The 21,057-nt window shown below is 42.7% G+C and overlaps 1 protein-coding gene across 3 annotated transcripts in view; it reads left to right on the plus strand.

The window, feature by feature from the left end:
• The window catches only part of FBLN1 (fibulin 1), an 81,749-nt gene extending 72,123 nt beyond the window's left edge, over positions 1-9,626 (plus strand). For all 3 annotated transcript variants that reach the window (XM_055808085.1, XM_013300732.3, XM_027789395.2), the window contains exon 17: positions 7,227-9,626. In XM_055808085.1, coding sequence (XP_055664060.1) covers positions 7,227-7,366 — 140 coding nt within the window. In that variant the 3' untranslated portion in view covers positions 7,367-9,626. The remainder of the gene's footprint in view (positions 1-7,226) is intronic.
• The last annotated feature ends 11,431 nt before the right edge of the window (positions 9,627-21,057 follow it).

Below are 21,057 nucleotides of genomic sequence, written 5' to 3' on the forward strand. Positions count from 1 at the left end.
CTTTTGCTTACAAGCAGACCTGTAGACCCATAGCCCAAGGATTAGGACATTTAGGGGAAATTCTGATTTGCTTGGGCTCTTATGCTCCTCACATGGGATTTTATCTCATCAAGAATAGAAATGAGCCTATTGCTACTGAAATGTCATACATTCTGCATGAACAAGCTATGCATTTTTCAGCCCTGGTCTGTGTTCCTGCCTCTCAACTGTTAAGCCTCGTACCCTGCTCAGCTTTTTGACTCTGCTGTCCTGCCTGCCTTGCTGGGGTGTACTTGGTTAGAAATTGCCTGGGGACCTCAGAGCGAGGCAGCCAGTGAAACAGGCTGTGTTATCAGGGGCAAAGAAACAGCATCATGTATAAGAATTTCCAGGAAGATCCTAGGAGAATCTTTAGCTTTCCTCAGCCCTTAGACCCTTTGCTGTCTGTGACTGTAATTTACAATGGAGCTTCTATTAACATTCCTGTGGAACTGTATTCCACATGATAATTTATATCATATTTCATATACCAAGTTGCTGTTAATTCTAACTAATGTGAAATATTCTTTTTTGTGTGTGTACGGTCAGTAGTTCCGCTTGCAGTAGAGTGAATGAAAACTAATTCTCAGTTGTCCTATTAGTTTCTGATTTGTGAAAATTAATTTTAATAATTCATGGCCAGAATGCAAATATGAAAAAAATAATTCAATAGCACTGTGTGCTTATTTTGAAGGAAAAGTGAACAATGAGCTATGCTCAGACTTGTTTGTCTGCCTGTGGTATTTCAAATGTATATCCCATTCTTGTTATATTAGATACCATTTTACAGATTGTTTAATTTAAAATAGGTCTCAGAATGAATAAAAAGATGTGTTTTGTTCTGTTTAGGACAGGATTAATATGTTAACTATAGATTAATGAATCAGAAAAGTAGGTTGTTCTTTTTACCACCTCATGCTCTCTCAGTAACTTCTCACCATCCACCCCAAGTTTAGGCAGTTTGTGGTCAGTTTTTAGCTGACCATAGATCATACAATTAAACAATGTAAAAAACTGTAAACATAAAAAACATTACAATGTAAAAAACCAGCATTTTTTCCTAAATAAATTGTTTGTTCCCAGAAAAAACTGTCTAAATTAGTACCCACCTGTACTGTCAAGTGTAAAGTCCTGCACTAATGAAAAAGAGGGCAAAACTGTTGGATTCAACTGACAGTGAAAAGCCACATGTCTCTTTGTTAACTTGCCATCTGAGAAGAATCACAGAAAGGAGACTGTGTGTTTGCTGTGAGTGCAAAGGAAAAAGAAGTAGTAATTTTGTTTGGTCAGCACATGCCACTATCCTTTGGCATGTGATGAGCGGAACGAAGCGATACAGCTGTAACCCCGTGTACGGGGGGAAAGCTGGGAAGGTGGTGAGAGGGAAAGAACTCTTGTCCCTGTTACTTAACACAAAGCTTGAAATGTGGTTGAGGGAATTGATCGCTTTTTTGATAACTGTGTTTAGTGTATCTTATTGAGCATAGCCCACAGGTTATTTGGAAGAACAACTTTTCATTTGGCCGTAGTTTGGATTGTTTATATATACACAGATATATATGCCTGCATATGCACATGCAGGTAAGGCAAGGGGAGGTTTACTTCAGCACATCCCCTCTTCCAGCAGTCATCAGATACAGCTCCCCAGTAATCAGCAGGCCCTGTTGCCTTTCCCTTCAGCCTCTGATTTCTTGCCTGCTCCACTAACTCTTCTCAGCTTGGTTTTGTGGGGGTCCTTAAAAGTTTAGGTTATCTGGAGCTCTCTTTTTGAGGAATAGATGCAGCTTACATCTGTACTATGTTCTTACGATGGTACAGATTTAAATATTTGACGACAGACGAGAATCACTCCCTGATTTCCCTGTGGGAAATCCTGCAACCTTCATCTCTGGAACTGAAAACATAACATAATGCATCTCCTCTACCAACGCAAAACAGCCTTTTTTAGTGGCAGGGTGAAAATAAGCTTCTTTGGCTCTGCTTTGCTTTCCAGTAAACCATGGAGATCCCTGTTAGAGGAACTTTCTCTAGAGAAAATGCAAATGCAGTGTTCAGCAAGAGGTGTAAGGAGCACAGTAACCCAGACTCATTACAAGTGTAATTGCTGCAGATTTTGTGGCTAACAGTGGGAAAAAAAGAAGAAAAGTGCTTTTTTAAAAAGTATTTTATAGAGTTTGCAAATGCTCCTTCAGCATACTGGGCAGTGAGCATAGAACGGGAGTCAGGATCAGGAGTCTGGATTTCTGGAGACAGAATGTTAATGCATTATAACATGGGGACTTGTCATCCAGAGTGGTTTAATGTGGTAACAAAACAGCAGTGTGTCTCCTAAGTTCAAAATCCAGCTTCTTAGCAAATTGGCTGCCTAATGCAAAAATACAAGCAGAAACGAGACACAGAGGTGAATTGCCTGAGGGTCTCACATATTTCAAAGCAGAGAAATGTAATGATATCTTAAAGAGGTATAGACAAGCCAAGGAATACCTGTGGCATCTGATTACAATAATAGAAATTCTGCTGAAAGCTTAGGAAGATTAACAATATTAACCTTGCTGTCTTACTTATTCCATCTTCTTTGGTGAGCAAAGCCTCAGTAATCCAGTGACCGTGGCTCTAAGACTGTTGGTTGTTGTCAATATTCTCACTTCAAAATAAGTGTTATATATTATTTAGGTTAATGTCTTCACTACACATGGTGACATACTTTTACGTTAGACAAAATTTAAATATGAAACATGAAAGAAGAAGAAACAGGGCAAGAGAACAGCGCTTGTGTATGAATTACATGATATTAATATATCTTGTAATATATTGAATATATATCACCAATATATTACGATGATGTCTAATTATAATATAATAATTATTATATATAATAACATGTACTATGTAATTATATAAATATTATATAATGATGTAATGTATATCTCTGTGTATTAAGTACACAGTTTTAAAAGTTCTGGGCCATGGTCAGACTTACCACTGCAGAAATAACTGTGACATCCAAAAACTTACTGCCTCTCAAGCCAGGGCTGTTTGCTTACACAGGTAGCAGATGAAAAGGACGGGTGTAGACTGTGTTTACAATAGGGGCAAAGTGTGCAAAAAAAGAAGTCTTACTGTTGTTTTCTAAAAGGAGGTCAGCAAACCATGAAGATACCCAGGCAGATTTGGGACATGTAATAACACCTCTGCTCAGTTAACAAAAAAGCAAAACCAAACAAAGGTGAACTGATGGAAAGTAGTCTGCCTGGCCTGTGACACATAGGGTTTTCTGTAGGTTGAGTCTGTGTTTGGGTCACAGGTTGTGAACTGAAGAGTATAAACAGCAACAGCAGCACATCAGACTGGAGGGTAACAGCACCTGCTTGCATAGAGGTGCCTGTAAGGCAAGACAACCCAGACGCTCAGGATTACCTGGCACGTGGAATTCAGCAAAAGTGCGGATCTCCTTGTTTATTTATTATCAATGATTTACCCTGGTTTAATATAGACAAATGTTCTCCTGTGGGGGTTTTTTTTTGTGCAAAATGCTAACCTAACTGAAATCCAACTTTGTTGGAAAAAGATTTGGGTGAACTTGCTTAAATAAACTGACCACATTTACCAACTGTAGAGTCTGCAGCTTTGGTTGCAGAGAGGGCCAGCTGATGGTGGTATTTGAAAGCCCTCTGTTTTAAGGTCATTCAATGAGCAACACCACCATTGTTCTCCTGATATTCTATAGTGTGACTCACAGGACAGTGTGCACTGCTACAGTGGTCCAGGACCAGGTTCCTGTCTGCAGTTATCCCTATGTCAAATCTGAGTGGCGCCATCCAGCTTTTTTTGATTTAGACTGGTAAAAAAGAGATCAAAAGCAACTGCTTAATTTCTACATGTTTTGATTTTTCAGTACATTTAAAAATTGTAACCTTCCTATTTCTATGAAGTATGGTTTTATACTTAATATTCAGCTCTAAATGCTGAAGGATGCCAGACCACAAATCTGGACCCAGCATTAGTCTGCCAAAAGGAACATGTTTATGCAAATGTTTCAGTAACTGATAAATTCATGTCACTTAAAAACATCCAGAATTATTAGATATGGAACTGCTGGCCTTGTTGGAGTTTGAAATAGCTGCATCTCCTATGTACCTGACATGAAAGGTGCAAGACATTAGAGAATCAGACACAGGTAGCATCAAAAGGCAGTGACACATTGTAGCGGGTAGCCTTTAACAGCATTTCTGAGACAAATCCTAGGACCACTGCAACAGGATCGATCACTGGGAGTTGGATAAGCGTGTAGCCAGGTTTCAGGCTTTGAGCAGCTTCGCTATTGCATGGCTTCCACTCACATTTGTCATTCATTTTGGTGGAAAACAATAGCCAGGTTTTATATTTTAGCGCTTTTCACCAAAAAACTTTGGAAAGCTCTCAATGAGTAAATCTGCCAAGAGCTGGAAACCTGTCATATGCTTTTGTCTAGTAGAACATTTCAAGGTTTTTTCCTTACTCTTCCTGCCCCCGTCCCCCACACACACACCCACCCCCTTCTGCCCATTTAGAACAACTGCATCCTACAATCCTACACATGCTGTAGCACAAACCCATCTGACTGCATCACCCTATTTATTTTATAGGGGAAGAAAGGAAATAGTTCTTTTGCACTGGTGGTCATTTCAGGACCATCTAGGACATTGGCACAACAAACAGGATAAATAAATATAACAAGAGTATTGTGTTTCTTTGTACATTTCTTCCATTTCTTGCTTCAGTATAGCTGTCTTAGAATGTGCAGCATTTGCTTTTCAGACCGTTATTAGGTTTGATTTTAGATCTGCAGCAAGAGAACTGTGTGGAAAAGTACTGCCACGTGGATCACAGTGTGTTTGCCTGTTCCACCTTAAAAGTAAATGTTCCATTTTTTCTGCCTATTAGCAGAACGCATCCAAGCAAGAATGAGAAAGTTACTAATTGCTTTGAATGCTACATCAACAATGAACGGGTAGATGCCGTACTGTGGCATAAGCCATCATGAGTAGAATTGCATCACATCAGAAAAAAACCAAATTGCAATCCCACTTCTAGACTAGAGGGTAGTAGAGTATAGCAATAAAGTGTAGACAACACTACAAAAGGCTGCTGAATGGAAACAGCAACCTTCGCCATCCGAGGCTTGGTGATCACTTCATGAGCTGCTAGCAGTGAAACAGCTTGCCAGCACTGAGTGATTCCAATGCTGCCTGTTTCTGTGGTTGTCAGTTGAAAAAGTGCCTGCAATGATGTGACGTGTTGTTAGCAAAATGCTTTAAATGCTACCCTAAAGAGAGGGTGATTTTAGCACAGCTTTTCTTTTCAATATATCATCTGCCAAGCCCAGTCATTTTTATAAGGGGCAGGAGAGTAGCCCAGAGAACTAAAAAAAAATTAATAACATAAGCACACATATATATTTATGTATGTATGTATTTATGTATGTATGTACATATAAATTGTAGGAAGAAGGATGCTTTAAAAGTGTATTAAATATGGAAAGCAAAGTGAATGTGGTGAAGAGTTTGCAATTTCACTGCATAATGAAGATATTAGTGTTTAAACAGGACAAAACTGTAATGTCACCACTGCCTTAGAAGAAGGTGCTGACAGCCTGCATAAGCAAATGTATATCCCTCCTATAAGATTTCAAGCTGATGTGTTTGTAGGGGACTGCTATAGGAGTTTGGCTGGGACTCTGGGAAGGCGCTGGTGTGCTGCAGGCTCATGAAACATAACCCCCAGCATGCAGAAGGGATACATCTAAATAAGCCTTTCTTAAATTGTGTATTTCCTTCTGAATCAAACACCCTGCTAGGTAAGTCAGTTGTCAGCAGGAGGTGTCTGCGGGGGGGTGTCTCCACCAGATTCCCTGTGCCTGCTGGATGACCTTGGGTTCACATGAGTTTGACATTTTGGATACATCCTTTCCAATGAGAGCTGTTTGGTAGCTCCCTGCTCTGTACACCGGATCTAGAAAATAACCACAAAGTGAGAACACGTTTATGATCTAATCTTGAGCCTTCGGGGTCAATGGCAAAGCTCCTGTTGACTTTCTTTTGTGTAGGTCTGAAGCTGTAATGCTATTCTGTTTAGCCACTTAATGTCAAGGCACCGATAAGACCTCATGGCCCAAATGGGCCTCCCTGAGGTCCTCTTCTACACCCCGCCCAGAGTCCAGGAGCCCCATTTCAGCTTCAGTCCCTGCCTGAGCAGTGCTGAAAGAGGGGTGGTCTCCAGCTCCATCAAGTTGTAGGTCTTTGATTGACCTACACATTGACTCCACGGTCGGACTTCGGTGCAGCATCATTACCATGACTTTGCCTGGTGATTTGGGCCCTTGGTTGAACCTGGCTGCCCCCCGTCCTGTCTGTCTGGAGAAGCCCTGCCCTGTCTGAGGACCCCACCACTCTCAGCCCCCAGCAGTCCCCATCCTGCTGTGTCCTGGCACTGGGGCTCCTCCATGTAAAACAAACCAAAGGACTAGAGCCCTGGATGACACGGCTCACTTCTCCCTTGCCACTTCCTTCCTCATTGTCAAGCCCTGATGCTGGTGATGGAATGGCCAGCATTCATGTGAGGAATGACACAGGAACAGATGCTGTGATAGTCCCCCTTTGCTCCTTAAACTCCCCTGCTTTTATTCTCATTGCTTCCAGTGGGGTTGTCCATCCATGATATGGTACGCTAACAATTTACAGATTAGTGTTGTCTGATGTTTATAGGGAAAGTGTTGATTTGACTGCATTACAAATAATTTCTACTGTTCCAAATGAAAATCAGATTTCAACATGGTACCAGAAATTGCACAGCATTCCCAGGTGTGCATCCTCATGTACTCCTCAGGGCAATGTGTGCTGGTTTACCTAAGGAAAGTCTCCTGATGTTCTGCTTAAAAAGCAGGGTCAGAGACTGCTTACAGAATTTATGTCTCTCAATAAAAGGTAAAAAAAAATAATTTAGTAATTTCAGCATATATAGTTTTTCCACCATTAGCATTTTAGTGTTCTTTCTAAATATTCTTCAATGTATTTTGGTTGAAAAGTTATATTTTATTCTTATTTTGCAAGCTTTCTTGCAAGCTATTTATAGAACCAATAGATAAAATAACTTTCAATCAGCTATACTAAAAATGAAGGGGAGTGCAGTTCATCCAAACCCATCTGATTCTCCTATTTCTATCCCAACAGGTGTAGTTCGCCAAGTGAGGCCTATTGTTGGACCTTTCCATGCCATCCTGAAACTGGAGATGAACTACGTCATGGGTGGAGTGGTATCTCATCGTAACATCGTCAATGTTCACATCTTTGTCTCTGAGTACTGGTTCTAAGAGAGCATTTAAAATCCCAGACAAGCAAGCTGCTCCAACCTAAATCATTACCACAAACTATTATGTCATATACTTGTTTGTAAAACCCAATACTGTTTTTTTTGTTGTTTTATTTTGAAATATTTGGTTTATAGTTTAAGACAAATAACAAGCTATTATGTTGATTAGACATAGGGTGGAGCAAATTAAATGAGCCTGATGTAGTCTGTATAAATAAGTAGCGTGTAAAAGTGCCCAGCTACCTAGTGAAATTTAAAACTTCTCTAAATGTTTAGGCAGACCTTAACTATTGCTCCTTGGCCAGATAACCAGAGTGACTGAGGATGTGGAATGAAATAGATGTCAGAGTTCACTGGGATGAACATTTGGTATCTTTGGATGGGAGAAGTTTGGTAAGGATTAGTAATTTTGCCTTAATATTAACTACCTTGAAGGAATCACAGAAAGTGCTAAACATTCGCTTTTGGGCCCCAATAGGTTAACTCTGAATAGGCGCCCAGAATTGCTAATAATTTCTGAAAAGTTTAGCCTAGATACTTAGAAAGCTATGGCTACAAGAGGAAGTGCAAAAGGAATTAGAAACAATAACAGGCTAACAAGCTATTGCACATATTAAAAAATTACTCCTTTTTTTGTACTTACTATTTGATTGTAAGATTATGTTTGGTTCTAATTAAACAAGTACCTCTCATTGAAATTAACCTGTTACAAGGATAAGGCATATTGCTTAAATTCCAGTCTCATCTGTACCCAGGAATACATGGGAAACTCAGACCTATATCTCCTGTCTATTATAGAGTAAAGCTCCACAACTTCTTAAAATTGGTAATAAAATCAGCATGTTAAACTTTACACTTCCTATGCACCAAATCAAGGCATATGTAATAATATAATGAAACTCTCACAAATAAATGAATGTTTAATGTGTTATCTGGGTATCAAAGTTAACGCATCTTTTTTAATACAGAACAGAAAATAAATAGCTCCATTTTCAGTTTGTTAAGATATGAGGAAATAAAGTAAGACAGATGGGAAATACTAAGAAGTAAGCTATGGTTTCTGCTTGCCAGAAAAATTGTGTGATATATCTCTTGTAAACAAATCAGTTATATATATATATATACAGATTCCCATTTCATTGGTCATTATTGGCACTAGGCATTTGTCTCTTCCTTTTATACAGAAGCCCCTGAAGTTTAAGAGAATCTCTCCATTTACAGGTATGATCTTTGAATAGGAATAATAAAGATTATCCTCTCTGATCCATTGCAACTTTATGGTCCAAAAGACCATAGCAACTTTACTGTATATGTACAGAAGTCTTCATTCTGTTCTCTGTGGCAGGGATACTTCTTTGCCTGCAGCATCCTTACTTCTTAAATTAAGATTTTATGATAACAGACTCTCATAAATAAAATTTGACTAAAGGATACCCTCATGACGGTATTTGTTCCCCTCACACAGAGCATTCCAGCCCCACAGCCTGGTGTTTAAGATGCCATCAGCTTAAAAAGTGTTCAGTGCTGTCAGTGGCTTCCTCTACAGTCCTTAAAATTTCAATGAATAATTACCATATTTCTGTGGAAAAATGATGTGAAGCAGATGTATTTGTAGCAGGTGACCTTCCATCATTCAAATAACTGATGGAGATTTTGGAAAACTCCAGATTACAGGAGATACTGTTGACTTCAGGAATTTGTAGCCTATATAAGTCTGATTTAGACTGGAAAGTAAAACATTTTATTACGCTAACAGACTCCAAGAAGAGGAGGATGAAAGACTCTCCTGATATCATCACGTTCTTTTTCTTGCCAGTGTGGGAAAAGTGAGTAGCCTCAGTACCAAAAATACAAAAAATGTTTCCATCTGATTTTCTAGACTGTAATTTTTGATTCTTTAGTTCCTCTGTAAGTGCTATTTAGTTGCAGTGAAAAGAACTTAGGGACAGCAGAAATCTAATTTTAGGATCAAACTGATGAACAAACTAATTCACAAACTTCTCCTTTCTGTAAAGGAGAAACTACATACCACCACAGACACACACCTCTCCCCTTCTTCTGTCTGCATTTTTGGGTAAAAATGGCATAAAGCATGATTACCACTACTTCCTGGAAAACTGTTTTCCTACATTGTCCCAAGTAATCTTTGAAAATTGCAAGCAGCTTTTTAAATAGTCCTGATGTCATATGAGAACATTGATCCAGTAGATTATTTCATGGTTTGTGTATAATAAATTAAAGAGTGCTTAGTGCCATGGTCACTGTGACGTGTCTTGACTTTTAATAGATCAGTACAGGAAAACTAGATAATTTAGTAATTATAGGAAATATTAAATATTTCTTTCATCCAAACCTGTGACAATAATGTTTCATTTGTTGCAGGGGGGACAAAGTAAAACTGCAATTTTTCTTGGCAAATCATTAAAGCTGTTCAAGTGGGAGAATGTGCTTATGAAATTGACAGCAAGATCCACTCACTTTGAGAGCTTTTCTTTTGCTGTGCTCTCTACAGATTGATTAGTTCTAAGTTCAAATCATTCTAATTGTGGGGGAACAGAATCACAAGTAAATGAGCATTTAGAAGAAAACGACAAGAACAAGCACAGACTGCTGAGTGTTCAGTAGTCTGCTTTTTAAGAGTGATCTGCTCAGTTGTACACAGAATGATACCACACGCCTTGGAAAAAGTCATACACCATTAAAAGAATAAGTAATAATACCACACAAGTACAGATGATACATAGGATCAAATTACCTGATACACTATCTTATTTGACACTAGATGAATATGGAGAGACAAAAATCACTTGAATAAGCAAAGGCTCACAGGTGCTAGCCAGATTCCTGACAAGGGGAGCAGCAGGTCTCAGGTTGTTCTGCTAAAAACCAGGCATCCTGCAAAGATGGGAAGACTTCTTGTGTGCTTCAGGGACTGCTCCTAGGACAAGCCTTCTGGCAGGAAATATTGCCTCAGGATTATTTCTAGCAGGTTTAGGACAGTTTGCTTGAGTAAGCATTCAGTGTATATAGGAGGTTCTGAGTAATCAGGTCCTTTGCCTTAGTCAAGTGAAATAATAACAAACCAGGAATGTTTCAAATCAATTTGCTGATAGACTGATCTACTTTCTACTTAGCAGATAGAGAAAGCAAAATAGCGTAGTGTATGTAATCCTAGCATAGTTGCAACAACAGCCAAGGACGATTAACAATGAAGAACAAACAAGATTCTTAGCTGTTCAAATCAGTACATTCCATGTATGATAGCTGGATAAGCTTGTGCATTGATGACAGAAGTTATTTCATGATTTGGAGAGATATACTGTATGCCTTTCCAGGGTAGCTGTCCTAACTACAGTGTATGGTAATTCTTGGAAGCCGCTGGTGACTGACTGTAACCATAGCAAATTGCCTGTCAGCATTGTGAATATGTCCATTATCTGGAGCTCATGCAGCATTACTGTGTTCCTGTCTCAATCACAAAATCACACTACACCTGAGTTTGGCCCGTGAAAAATTTTAGCATCCACTTCACCCATCCAGTTGGTGATTTTGAAGTTAATGCAATTATTTTGTACTATCTGACCCTGAAGAGTGGCACAAAGCCACCAATTCAACACTGGCTGCCTTGTATCAGCTGGTATGTTGGTACTGCTGTGAAGACAACTCCTTCCAGGAGTGAGTGTCAGAAGGTGTTTAAATACGCTGTTTGTTCCACTGAACACAGAGAATACGCTCTGCTCATCAGTCAATGTGATCTTGCTACCTTTCTTTTTCAAATTAATATTTGGGGTGGTTTTGTCTGTTTGAAAATGTTAATGATGCAGAAAATAGTAGGTGCCAACTGTGGCAGAAAAAAAGTGCATGGGCTCTTAGAAACATTTTCTGTGGGTGACAGCTTTCAGTGATCCTCTTGCAATGTTTCAGCAGCGTGGGTTTAGTATTCCATGAAAGGCTTTTACAGGAATGCTGACACATGACTTTTCTGCGTTCTGTGGCAGTTAGGCCGTATTGTATAAGAAAACTGTGTATGTGTATCTGTTAGGTGTAGGTTGCTAGGTAAGCTCTTCAGAACAAGAAACCCTGATGCCTGAGGAGCAATTCACACCTGCTGGAATGGAGATGATGTTCATGCCATGACTGTATTGCCTTTATCTTACCCATCTGAGCTTGATGGCTGGTCTCCTAAGTCTCTTGCTTGTGAGATCACTAACGCAGCTGGACAAGAAACCCACCCCAGGGTACTGCCTGTGGGGTGGGCTTTCCCAAGCAGGCAGTCCTTCACAGAAATTAAACAAAGGATCAGTTCCCTTTGCTAGTAGGCGTGTTACCTACAGAGCCATTTTAATGTCATGTATATTCCAGACTTCCCATGAAATCACAGCAAAGTCTAGCCTGTGCCCAGCCAGGTGTAATTGCTATTAACAGATGAGACAGGGGAAGCTCATTCTGAGTTTTTACTGTAAAATTCCAGGTTTAGAGGCAGTCGGGTAAAAATTAATTTCATCAGAAGTAAAGGTGACACACTTAGTGCAGTCCCAGTTAAATATGCTGCCAGATACCCTTTTTGAACACAATAATCTTAGCTGACAGCTTGAAGCATTTACTGGCCAGCTGAACGCGAGACATTACAGCCTGGCCTGGCCAACACCACCTCGCTGCTGCGGGAGGCGCAGGGACGGAGGCTGAGGGCCCCCGCGCAGCTCCCAGGCTGTGTGTAGGCCCCAGCTGAAGCTGCTGGCAGCCCGTCCTCGCACACTGTCCCCAGGGTGAGCGGCCCAGCGTCACCCAGCCGCCCCGTCAGGGCTGGCCTGGAGCGTGGGTGGCCAAGGCCGCGGGGGAGCTGGGGAAGCAGCTGCAGGGGAGAGTTGCAGGGAAAGGCTGTTACGTTGATCGTGCTAATGACAGCTTGATGGTGCCTTCAGGACTGTTAGAGAACTTGGTACCTCCCAGCTGCCATTATGGGCAAATCTGGTGGTAATGGAGAAGTGGAAGAACAAGGAATATACGTCGAGGAGGCAAGAGACCGGACACGTCAGAGCAACTGCTTTTACAGGTTGCTGAAACAGGAGTGACTTGCACAGTAGCGATGAATAGTGTATAAATCTGATGGATGGTGTATAAATAAATCCCCAGTGAGCAACCCATCAATAGCACCACAAGGGTTTTGAGAAAGACACCAACTACTTCAGCTTCCACGTGAAGTCAAAAGCCAAATGTCCCATGGGGATGTCCCTTGCATTTGCTGTGCTGGGCGTCACATGGCACACGATGCTGGCATTGGAGAGCCCACACACAAGTGGGCAATGTGCAGCAGTTTTGGTGGCAAGGTGCACCCTGTCTCACTCCCCGTAGGCCCTGCACCTCTTGGCAGAGTGTCTCAGACAGCCAGGGTCTCTGGAGGCTGCCCAAGGGGGGTCCCAGGGCTCACACCCACTGCAGGCAGCAGACGGAGTATGTACCACAGCTCGGGGTCTGGCCTTGCCCTACGTGCCAGATGGGCACAGGTTCCTCCGCATCCTCTCCAGCAGTAAATTCCCCTTGGGCCATGTCACCATGTCATCTCTACAGAGATGGCTGAATGGCTGAGGGATGTCAGTTTGCTTGAAGTAAGTGCCTTGCCTGCATATTGTCTTTCTCTAAATGAGATTGTAAAGCATCTCGAAAATGGTCTTGTCTTCTATATGTGATCCATGTGCTGTATTAGATCAGTACAAAAGTAAGAGTTAATGCAGAAAATTGTTTGGGTCATATGCCCCATTCCCCCCCCCCCTCCCCCCATCTATTTTGTGTAACTTTTTTTGCTAGTGAATTGTGAGGATACTATTTGTGAGAACAGCAGGAAAAATATTCACACAGTGGAGAAACTGTACTTCTATCTACTTTTGGCATAATGATCTAGTGCATCTCAAAATAAGCAAATGGTGCTAAGGACAGCAGAGTAACACGGTGCTAAGGACAGCAGAGTAACTTATTTTTTGGGGTTGCTAATTAATCCAAGGTAGTTTCAAGCAGAATTTAAGACAAGGCTGTTGGAATTCAGTAGAATCAAAATAAATAAATGCACTCCTTAATATTTTTTTTCTTTTTGAGACAATAAAAATCTGTCTAACAGCATTCTGCAAATTTTTTGTACTGTGGCCATACCTACTGTCATGATACTATGTCTTCTCATTCGAAAGTTACTTGTTTTCTATAGCAAGGTTAAAATTGAGGTCCACTGGCTGCCACTTCACTTTTGGTTTTTAGTACATTTAACACCCAGTCAGAACGAATTAAACGTATTCCTTTTGATTTGTGGAAAAGGCATTCTCTCAGAAAGGGAAAAAAATCCTTCTTTTCCCTAAGTTGGATTTTTGCTGGCTTTTTGAAAGATGTCAGCTGAAGTCTCCTAGGGACGCTCATTCCAAGGGCTTGCAGTCAGTCACCCTTGAAAATAGCACTTGATTGATCTGTCTTGGCCAAGGCTGAAGCAAGTGCAGTTTTGATAAAAATGCCAGTCACTGCTGGTTGGCCAGCATGCACTTAGCTGATAGTTAAGAAATATTATTTCTCCTAAGGAAAATGAGAGGGACCAGCATCTGATTTGTATCGGGGTCCTGAGTTTGGCTGAGGTTTCAAACCTGCCTGCAGGCAGTCCTGCACCCTCGCCTGCCCTCTGTGCACCTCAGCCTCTCCCCATCACAGCTGGGGCTCCCCGGGCAGCCCTGCAGGCCTGTGAAGGACGCCCTTCCCGCAAATTACCCATCCGGTCTGACGCTGAACGGTCCTCCCCACTCCAACAGCAAGGAATGCCAAAGCCCTTCCCAACATCACTTCTGCTTTCTGAGCGTCTTTGTTCCATGCTGCCTGTGGTGAGCACAGGAGGTGTGAGGCTGTGTGGAAATTGCTGCTACTAGACGAGAGAGGCATAAAGTACACTCACCAAGTCTCCAAAATCGTTGATCCGATGAAAGATTTTTCATTCCTGCTGTGGCTAAGAATGCACTATCTGTTCTGTAATAAGCCCTTTATTTTGCTTTCACCTTATCCTATTTCATCTTTTCCCCCCTCTCCCTTTCCTTTTATTGTATTCTTTTCTCCCTCTCCTTATTTTGACTTCCCCATCCATCTTTTTCTTTTCTTCTATCACTGAGTGTTTACTTGTAACTGAGCAATTGAAGTTAAACGTGTCCATCAGACCAGAAGAGAGATATTGAAGAGCTGCAGAAAGAAAACCTATCCTGGGGTCACTGCAGACAGTGGCACACCATGCTTTCATACCCCAAACATTTTACCAGGGCACTCCGAATCACATCATGCCAACAGGACTGCATGGGACAGTTTATGGCCACCCTCTTTTAAACTTACTTCTTATACCTAAATCCACATACCTCATCGCTTCAAAGTGCAATAGGCAGTGTGAAGTGTGGGGAAATAGAGCAGAACCAAAAGCCCTCTTTTGGTAAGATATTCTCATTCAGGATGGTACTGTGTGGCCTCAGGGGGTCACTGAGCTTTCTGCACCTGTAGCAAACAGAATATGTGAATCAATCATGCTTTATGCTGGGTCAGAGGATCCAGGTTAAATCTCTGCTGACCATGGGTAACGCAGAGAGGCAACATGAGCTCAAGATGCAAATACACTTTCTCACTTCTGCTTCCAGATGGCTTCCTGGGGGTTTCTCTGTGTGCATGCGCTGCAGATGACAGAATTGGCTGATATCTGTCCTTCGGGCCTGCATGGCTGTTTGGGGGACCCACCATGCTCTTTGCAAGCTTCAGTCCTGGGTGACACTTTTGCAAGCACTGCTGAAGCAAAGGATCGGTCCCTCATCATGGACCCAGACTAATGGATTGCAGCAAGTGCCACTGGGTCAGGGGTGTAGGGAACCTCCTCATGGAGTCTGAACTACTTGCAGACACAGGTTCCCCACACTAGTACCCATACCCTACTGATAGTGTGTTCTCACATGCCACAAAATGTCATGGCCCCTCCAGAAACTCATGCTACAATCATGTTCTTGGTGTGTTACAGGACTTTTCGAGTCTGCCTGCATTAAAAGGCAACTGGCAAAGCTGGCTTGTCCCATCAGAAGACCTGGGACTCTGAACAACAGCAAGCTGGGACTCTCGCTCCCCTCCTGCAACCAGTGCTGGTTGCTCTCTGGGGAAACGGGGTCCAGAAGCACAAGAAAGGCTCTTCCCTGGAACTGTGCTGACCAGCTGAAGTAGGTAAACTAAATGTCATGTAGATACCTACAAACAACTTGGAAATTTTATGATTATAGCATTGAGACATGCCCCAGCTCATTATTTATTATGACAAAATGTAATGACAAAAAGTGAGGATCGAGGATCTGGGCTGTTTGATGCTATTCTGGTAACTGAGTGTATCGTCCAGCCCCTCCACGCCTTCATCTACATGTCTGCTAGTGGCTCTAGTAGCTTCTTAACTTCCACTGAGCTGCTAGCTAGATGAACAAGGACACAGAAGTCACAACTTGCTCCCTCTGTGTGGCAACTGGGCTACAGGAGGTCCTCTGGTCTGCAGAGAGAGGAGCAGGTCACCAGCCGGTGTGCGACAATTCACACGGTGTGGAGGTTTAACAGTATGCACAGTGTTTGAGAACCCGTGAAAGCTGACCACAGTTATTTTATGATCACACCTAGCTTAAGTCTGGCATTGGTATTGCTCTGACAAAAATGGATTCCCTCACGCAATTTAAATTAAAAAAAAAAAAATCAAACAAAGGAAAACCAGTTGTATCATATCTGACACCACAGGTGACAAACACCTTGGCCTGGCAATTCTCACAGAGTGATCTTTGCGGGTTGATTCCCAAGATGGTGATTAGCTCTTTTGTTTTGCCATTAGCTGATGGATCTCACATGAGTGAGATCTGGTGGAGGTCAGGCAGTGATGGTGGGGCAGAACTGATAAAAGAGAAATGCTTTTGTATTTTGGACTCACCCTGGCAGAGGCAAGAGCAACTTTCTCTTAACCTGCCCCATCAGTGACCTTGGACCTGATCAGAGGGACCACCCTCAAGTCTGGACGCGAGGTAAGTTAAATTACATGCTGCTGAATACTGCCAACATTTTGGGAAGAAGTTGTAATAATGATAAAAAAGCACCCATGTAATGGATACCATCATAACTCTGTAACTACAGTTTAGGTTTTGAAAATTACAAATATGTGTTTAACTAAGGCTAACCAGAAAGTACTAGATGGTGCTTTAACTGTGGCCAGCTGTCTAGTATTTAGAATGTTTTTCCATTCCAAAGTGGAAAAATTGCTTTTCATTTGTACATATTGAGTGGGTGACCATTTGTCCAGCTCTACGAGGAAGCATCGGGTTATCTGTGGTATCAACAGATGACAAAGTACTTTGTAAAACAACTACACAAAACATAAGGAAAAATGGACTTGGTAGACTTCAATTTATGATGTGCTTCACCTCTTATGGATTCAAGACCTCATTTGCAGCCACTAAATCTCACAGATTTATTATTTTTTTTTCCCCAGACTCCATCAGTTAACAGGTTGTGCTGGTTATGGCTGGGATAGAGTTAACTTTCCTCATAGAGGCTGGTGTGGGGCTGTGTTTTGGATTTGTGCTGAGAACAGTGTTGATCAATCAGGGATGTTTTTTTCATTGTTGAGCAGTACTTGCACAGTGTCAGGGGCTTTTCTGCCTCTCACCCCACCCCACCAGCGAGCAGGATGGGGGTGCTCAAGAATCTGGGAGGGGACACAGCTGGGACAGCTGATCCCAACTGCCCAGAGGGATATTCCATACCATATGATGTCATGCTCAGCATATGAATCTGGGGGAAGAAGGAAGGGGGGGGGAACATTTGGAGTGATGGCATTTGTCTTCCCAAGTCACCATTAAGTGTGATGGAGCCCGGCTTTCCTGGAGATGGTTGAACATCTGCCTGCCCATGGGAAGTAGTGAATTAATTCCTTGTTTTGCTTTGCTTCTGTACGTGGCTTTTGCTTTACTTATTAAACTGTCTTTATCTCAGCCCACGAGTTTTCTCCCTTTTAGTCCTCTGATTCTCTCTCCCATCCCATGGGTGGTGTGGAGTGAGTGAACAGCTGTGTGGGGCTTAGTTGCCAGCTGGGATTAAATCACAACAGAGGTCAGAGTAAATTTTGCTTTCTTTAGTAATGGTGAGTTTCATTTTGTACTGAATTATAAATGAGTGACATTTCAGTGATACTTCTTCAACTCATGCAGGTGACTGTTCTTTCCAACTCATGCACCATTGGCTGCTGATCTCTCTGTAAATGTTTATGATTGATTTCTTTTTATCCTTAACCTGAGTAAGCCTCACATCTGACCACTTATTCCACTTCCTCCTCCTTAAGTTTCTCAGATGTGGAATAGCTAGGAACATGGAAAGAGTATTTCAGCTGCTGATGTCTGTATCAGTCAAACAGAAATGAGATGTTCTGCTCCTATAAGCCGCTGTGTTTGTAGAGCTGCTGGCTCGATGTCAGACAGAGACCCAGTGAAGAAGGTCATGTGGATGAGGTGGGCAGATAGGTGCAGGAAAGTACCTATGTTAGCAAGCCAAGAAGCAGGCATTAATACAGTCTGCAAATGTGGGCTTTCCTGAACTCCTCCTAGGCAAAGGTTATACTGAAATTGTTGGTGGTTCAGGCTTGGCTTTGTTTTTGATGTCTGGCCAAACAGTTAGCTGATAGGTGTGGGTGGCTGAAAGATTGCTCTCATTGAAGGGCATTGACAAAATGAACTTTTTTTTTCCTAAACCCACAAGATTTCCCAGAGCTTACTGAGACAGGGTTAGAGGAGCTAAAACAGAGCTCCATGTCTAGGCTAAAGATGGGCTTACCTAGGCGGGGGCAGAAGGACTGAACAGGCACAAGGGGTCAGATGAAGTAGGATCTGGAGATCCCCTCTTCAGTGGTGGTTTTGTACATGATACTTGGTCTAGAGGCTGCCTCTGCAGGAGCCTTTCTATAAGGAGACCGGAGGGAGAACAGCAGTTCAAAAAACAGTGTGGTCAGCAGGGTCTCTCTGACATTGCTGCAGCAAAACTCACCTCCACTTTCTCTGGACCCCCGTCTCCTCTGAAACATGGAGGTAGTGGGTTGGCGAGACGAGCTGGCCACCTGGTGCATCCTCTTTTCCATGGCAGTCAGTTATGATCTAGCAAAATGGAGAGACCACTCCTACTGAAGCAAGGAGGAGGAAAACCATGAGCCAACAGGATTGATCTCCCAGCCAGGACATGTTGGGCAGAGCTGGACATGTGGCTGTGCACCATTCAGAGCCGGTATGTGTGTAGGGGTGTCCAGCAGCAGCTGAGAGGATCTGCATGAGCCCATGGAGGGTAGGAAAGCAATTGTAATAGGGGAAAGGGCTCATTGAGCCTTTGCTTTCTACACACGAGGTGTACAGGGAAGCCACACTGGCTCCACACTGTGCCTATTGTAGCAGACCTGGCTTCTATCTGCTCAGCTGCTGTGGCAGGGGTCTGGATGGTCTCTCCAGTGCAAGCCATGAAGGTCTGGTGGTGGTTCTCAAGCTATCTAAAGCAATATTATCCAATTATTCTTCATTACTGCACGGGGGTCTGGACAGTCTGAATTTTATTTCATCTGATGGCAATAATACTAAAAGCTTAAATCGGTGTCTATTGAAGTTAATGAGAAGTTCATGATTTGTCATCACCCAACATTATAAAGAAACCTTGGGCAAGTGTTTCACCTCTTCACACCATGTTTTACCCATTTCTACAGTCTACAGAGACTGTGTAGATGGGTACCTGAAAAATCCATGTTATGTTAATAAAAGCAAGTAGTACCCTTGAGTGGCAGAGACTCCAAGGGAGAACATGCAAATTTTATTAATTGGTTTATCTTAAAATTTGTATATAACTAAAGAAATATATTAATACTGGTTTTGGAAATGTTTTTAAATTAATAATCTAGAAACTTCACAGAAACAGTGGAAAGGCTGCCTGGGACCACTGGGGAGGCCAATAAGAAAAGTATCTTGCAGTCCTGAGCTCCGCAGAGACCACAGCTCTGCACCCACGTTGCTGACAGGTTCTCAGCAACATGTATGAACAGGGTGGCTTTTGTGGGCTGCTGTGGGCTGCAGTGAGATACCCTGAGCTGGGAGGATCCAGAAGGAGTGGCTTGATCCTGCAGAACCGGTCTAAAGCCTGTAGCACAGTGCTCCCACCTGCAGCTCTTGGTCCCTGGGCCCTTCTTTCCTTGAACTGACAAAGGTCTTTACAATGATGTAAATACTTGCGTTTGGGGCGGAATAAGTAGTTTTCTCCCAGTGAGTGAGCAAGTGGGAAGCAAAGGTTTACCAAGCAGCAGAGCCAGCTGCGAGGGAGGAGAGGCAGCGTCAGCCTGGGAGAGCAGAGGCCATGTTGTCAAGCCAACTCGTAAGGAAGTGGTGGCTCCCTGGCCACCCATCTTCAGTCTGAAAACACCTGCTGATGGAAGTGCAGGTCTAACTGAAATGCAGCTGTCTGAAGTACAAGTAAGACAGGGCTTTCAATCTTAAGGAGTAGTCTGAGGTCTCCAGGGAATTTGAGTTGTTAGCTCATGGTGCCCAGGCGCAGAGGCTCCTCCCCAACACACCAGTCCCTGTGCATTAGCCCCCTGTAGCCTTCAGCTAGCCCACCCAGTCCTGCCACGATGACCCCAGGTAGGCTGGTAAGCAGAAGAGTTTGGTTTGAATTTTTCCTGTTCCCCTCCATGTGGGTCCAAGACCACATGTTGTGAAGGTGGACATTGTCAGAAATACCACTGTCAGCAAGGACCTGATGGGTGGGATTCAATTGCTGAACCACGGGCTTCTAGTGCCAGATGTCTCTGATACACTGAGACATCTGTGTGCTGCTTGGGACATGACAGAGGACTTCCAGGAGACCCACGTCCTTCTGGAAGAGGGCGGAGATGAGGGGCTATCCAGGCTGTCCTAACTGCCTGAATTTTGGCATCTGAACCCCATACCCAGTGCCTGGTCCAGGGCACCCTAAGGCACTGAGTCCTCCTGAGGGCTGCTCTGGTGGGAAGACCAGGGTGGACACAGTTGGTACGGCCAGATCTAACCCGGTGGTGCTTTTCTCTGTCTCCAACAGACAAGAGCTGGCTTTATTTATATGGGGCTGGGTTCAGTCATCTGTGTCAACAGTTCTACCACTGAATTCAGCAGAATAAAAGCCAACACAGCTTCATGCTGATGGGCTTTCATAACCATATGTCAATGAGCCGCTGTAAAAGGGAAAATGAGGTTTAATCTAACAGACATAACATGAAAATACAAAATTGTGTAGACAAAAAAAAAGGCTGTTTTCTGTCATCTCACCAGTTTCTCAAAGACAATAGATGATAGGAAAAAGCAGATGCTGTCAGAGGAATGTGTCTATAAGCAATGAAACAAATTGGAGAAGATTTTTTCCATTATTATCTTACTTTGCTGGAAGATGGACTATGCAGACCAGGAAGTGACTAAGCAAAGAAGCTGACAATGTTCAATCAAGACCTGACCAAAACTGAAGAACAATGTAGGCAGAAAGACTAAACAAGGAGCTGGGGAGAGCTGGCAGTTTGAGTTTTCTTTTCCCTTTTTCATCTGATTAAAGTAATTTCAGCCCAGTGGGTTTACACTTAAGCGGTTGAGTGACTGCCAGCTAGTATCAGTGCAACTGCTCAGGTGA

This window comes from Falco peregrinus, chromosome 6 (genome assembly GCF_023634155.1).
Source record: "Falco peregrinus isolate bFalPer1 chromosome 6, bFalPer1.pri, whole genome shotgun sequence".
NCBI lineage: Eukaryota > Metazoa > Chordata > Aves > Falconiformes > Falconidae > Falco > Falco peregrinus.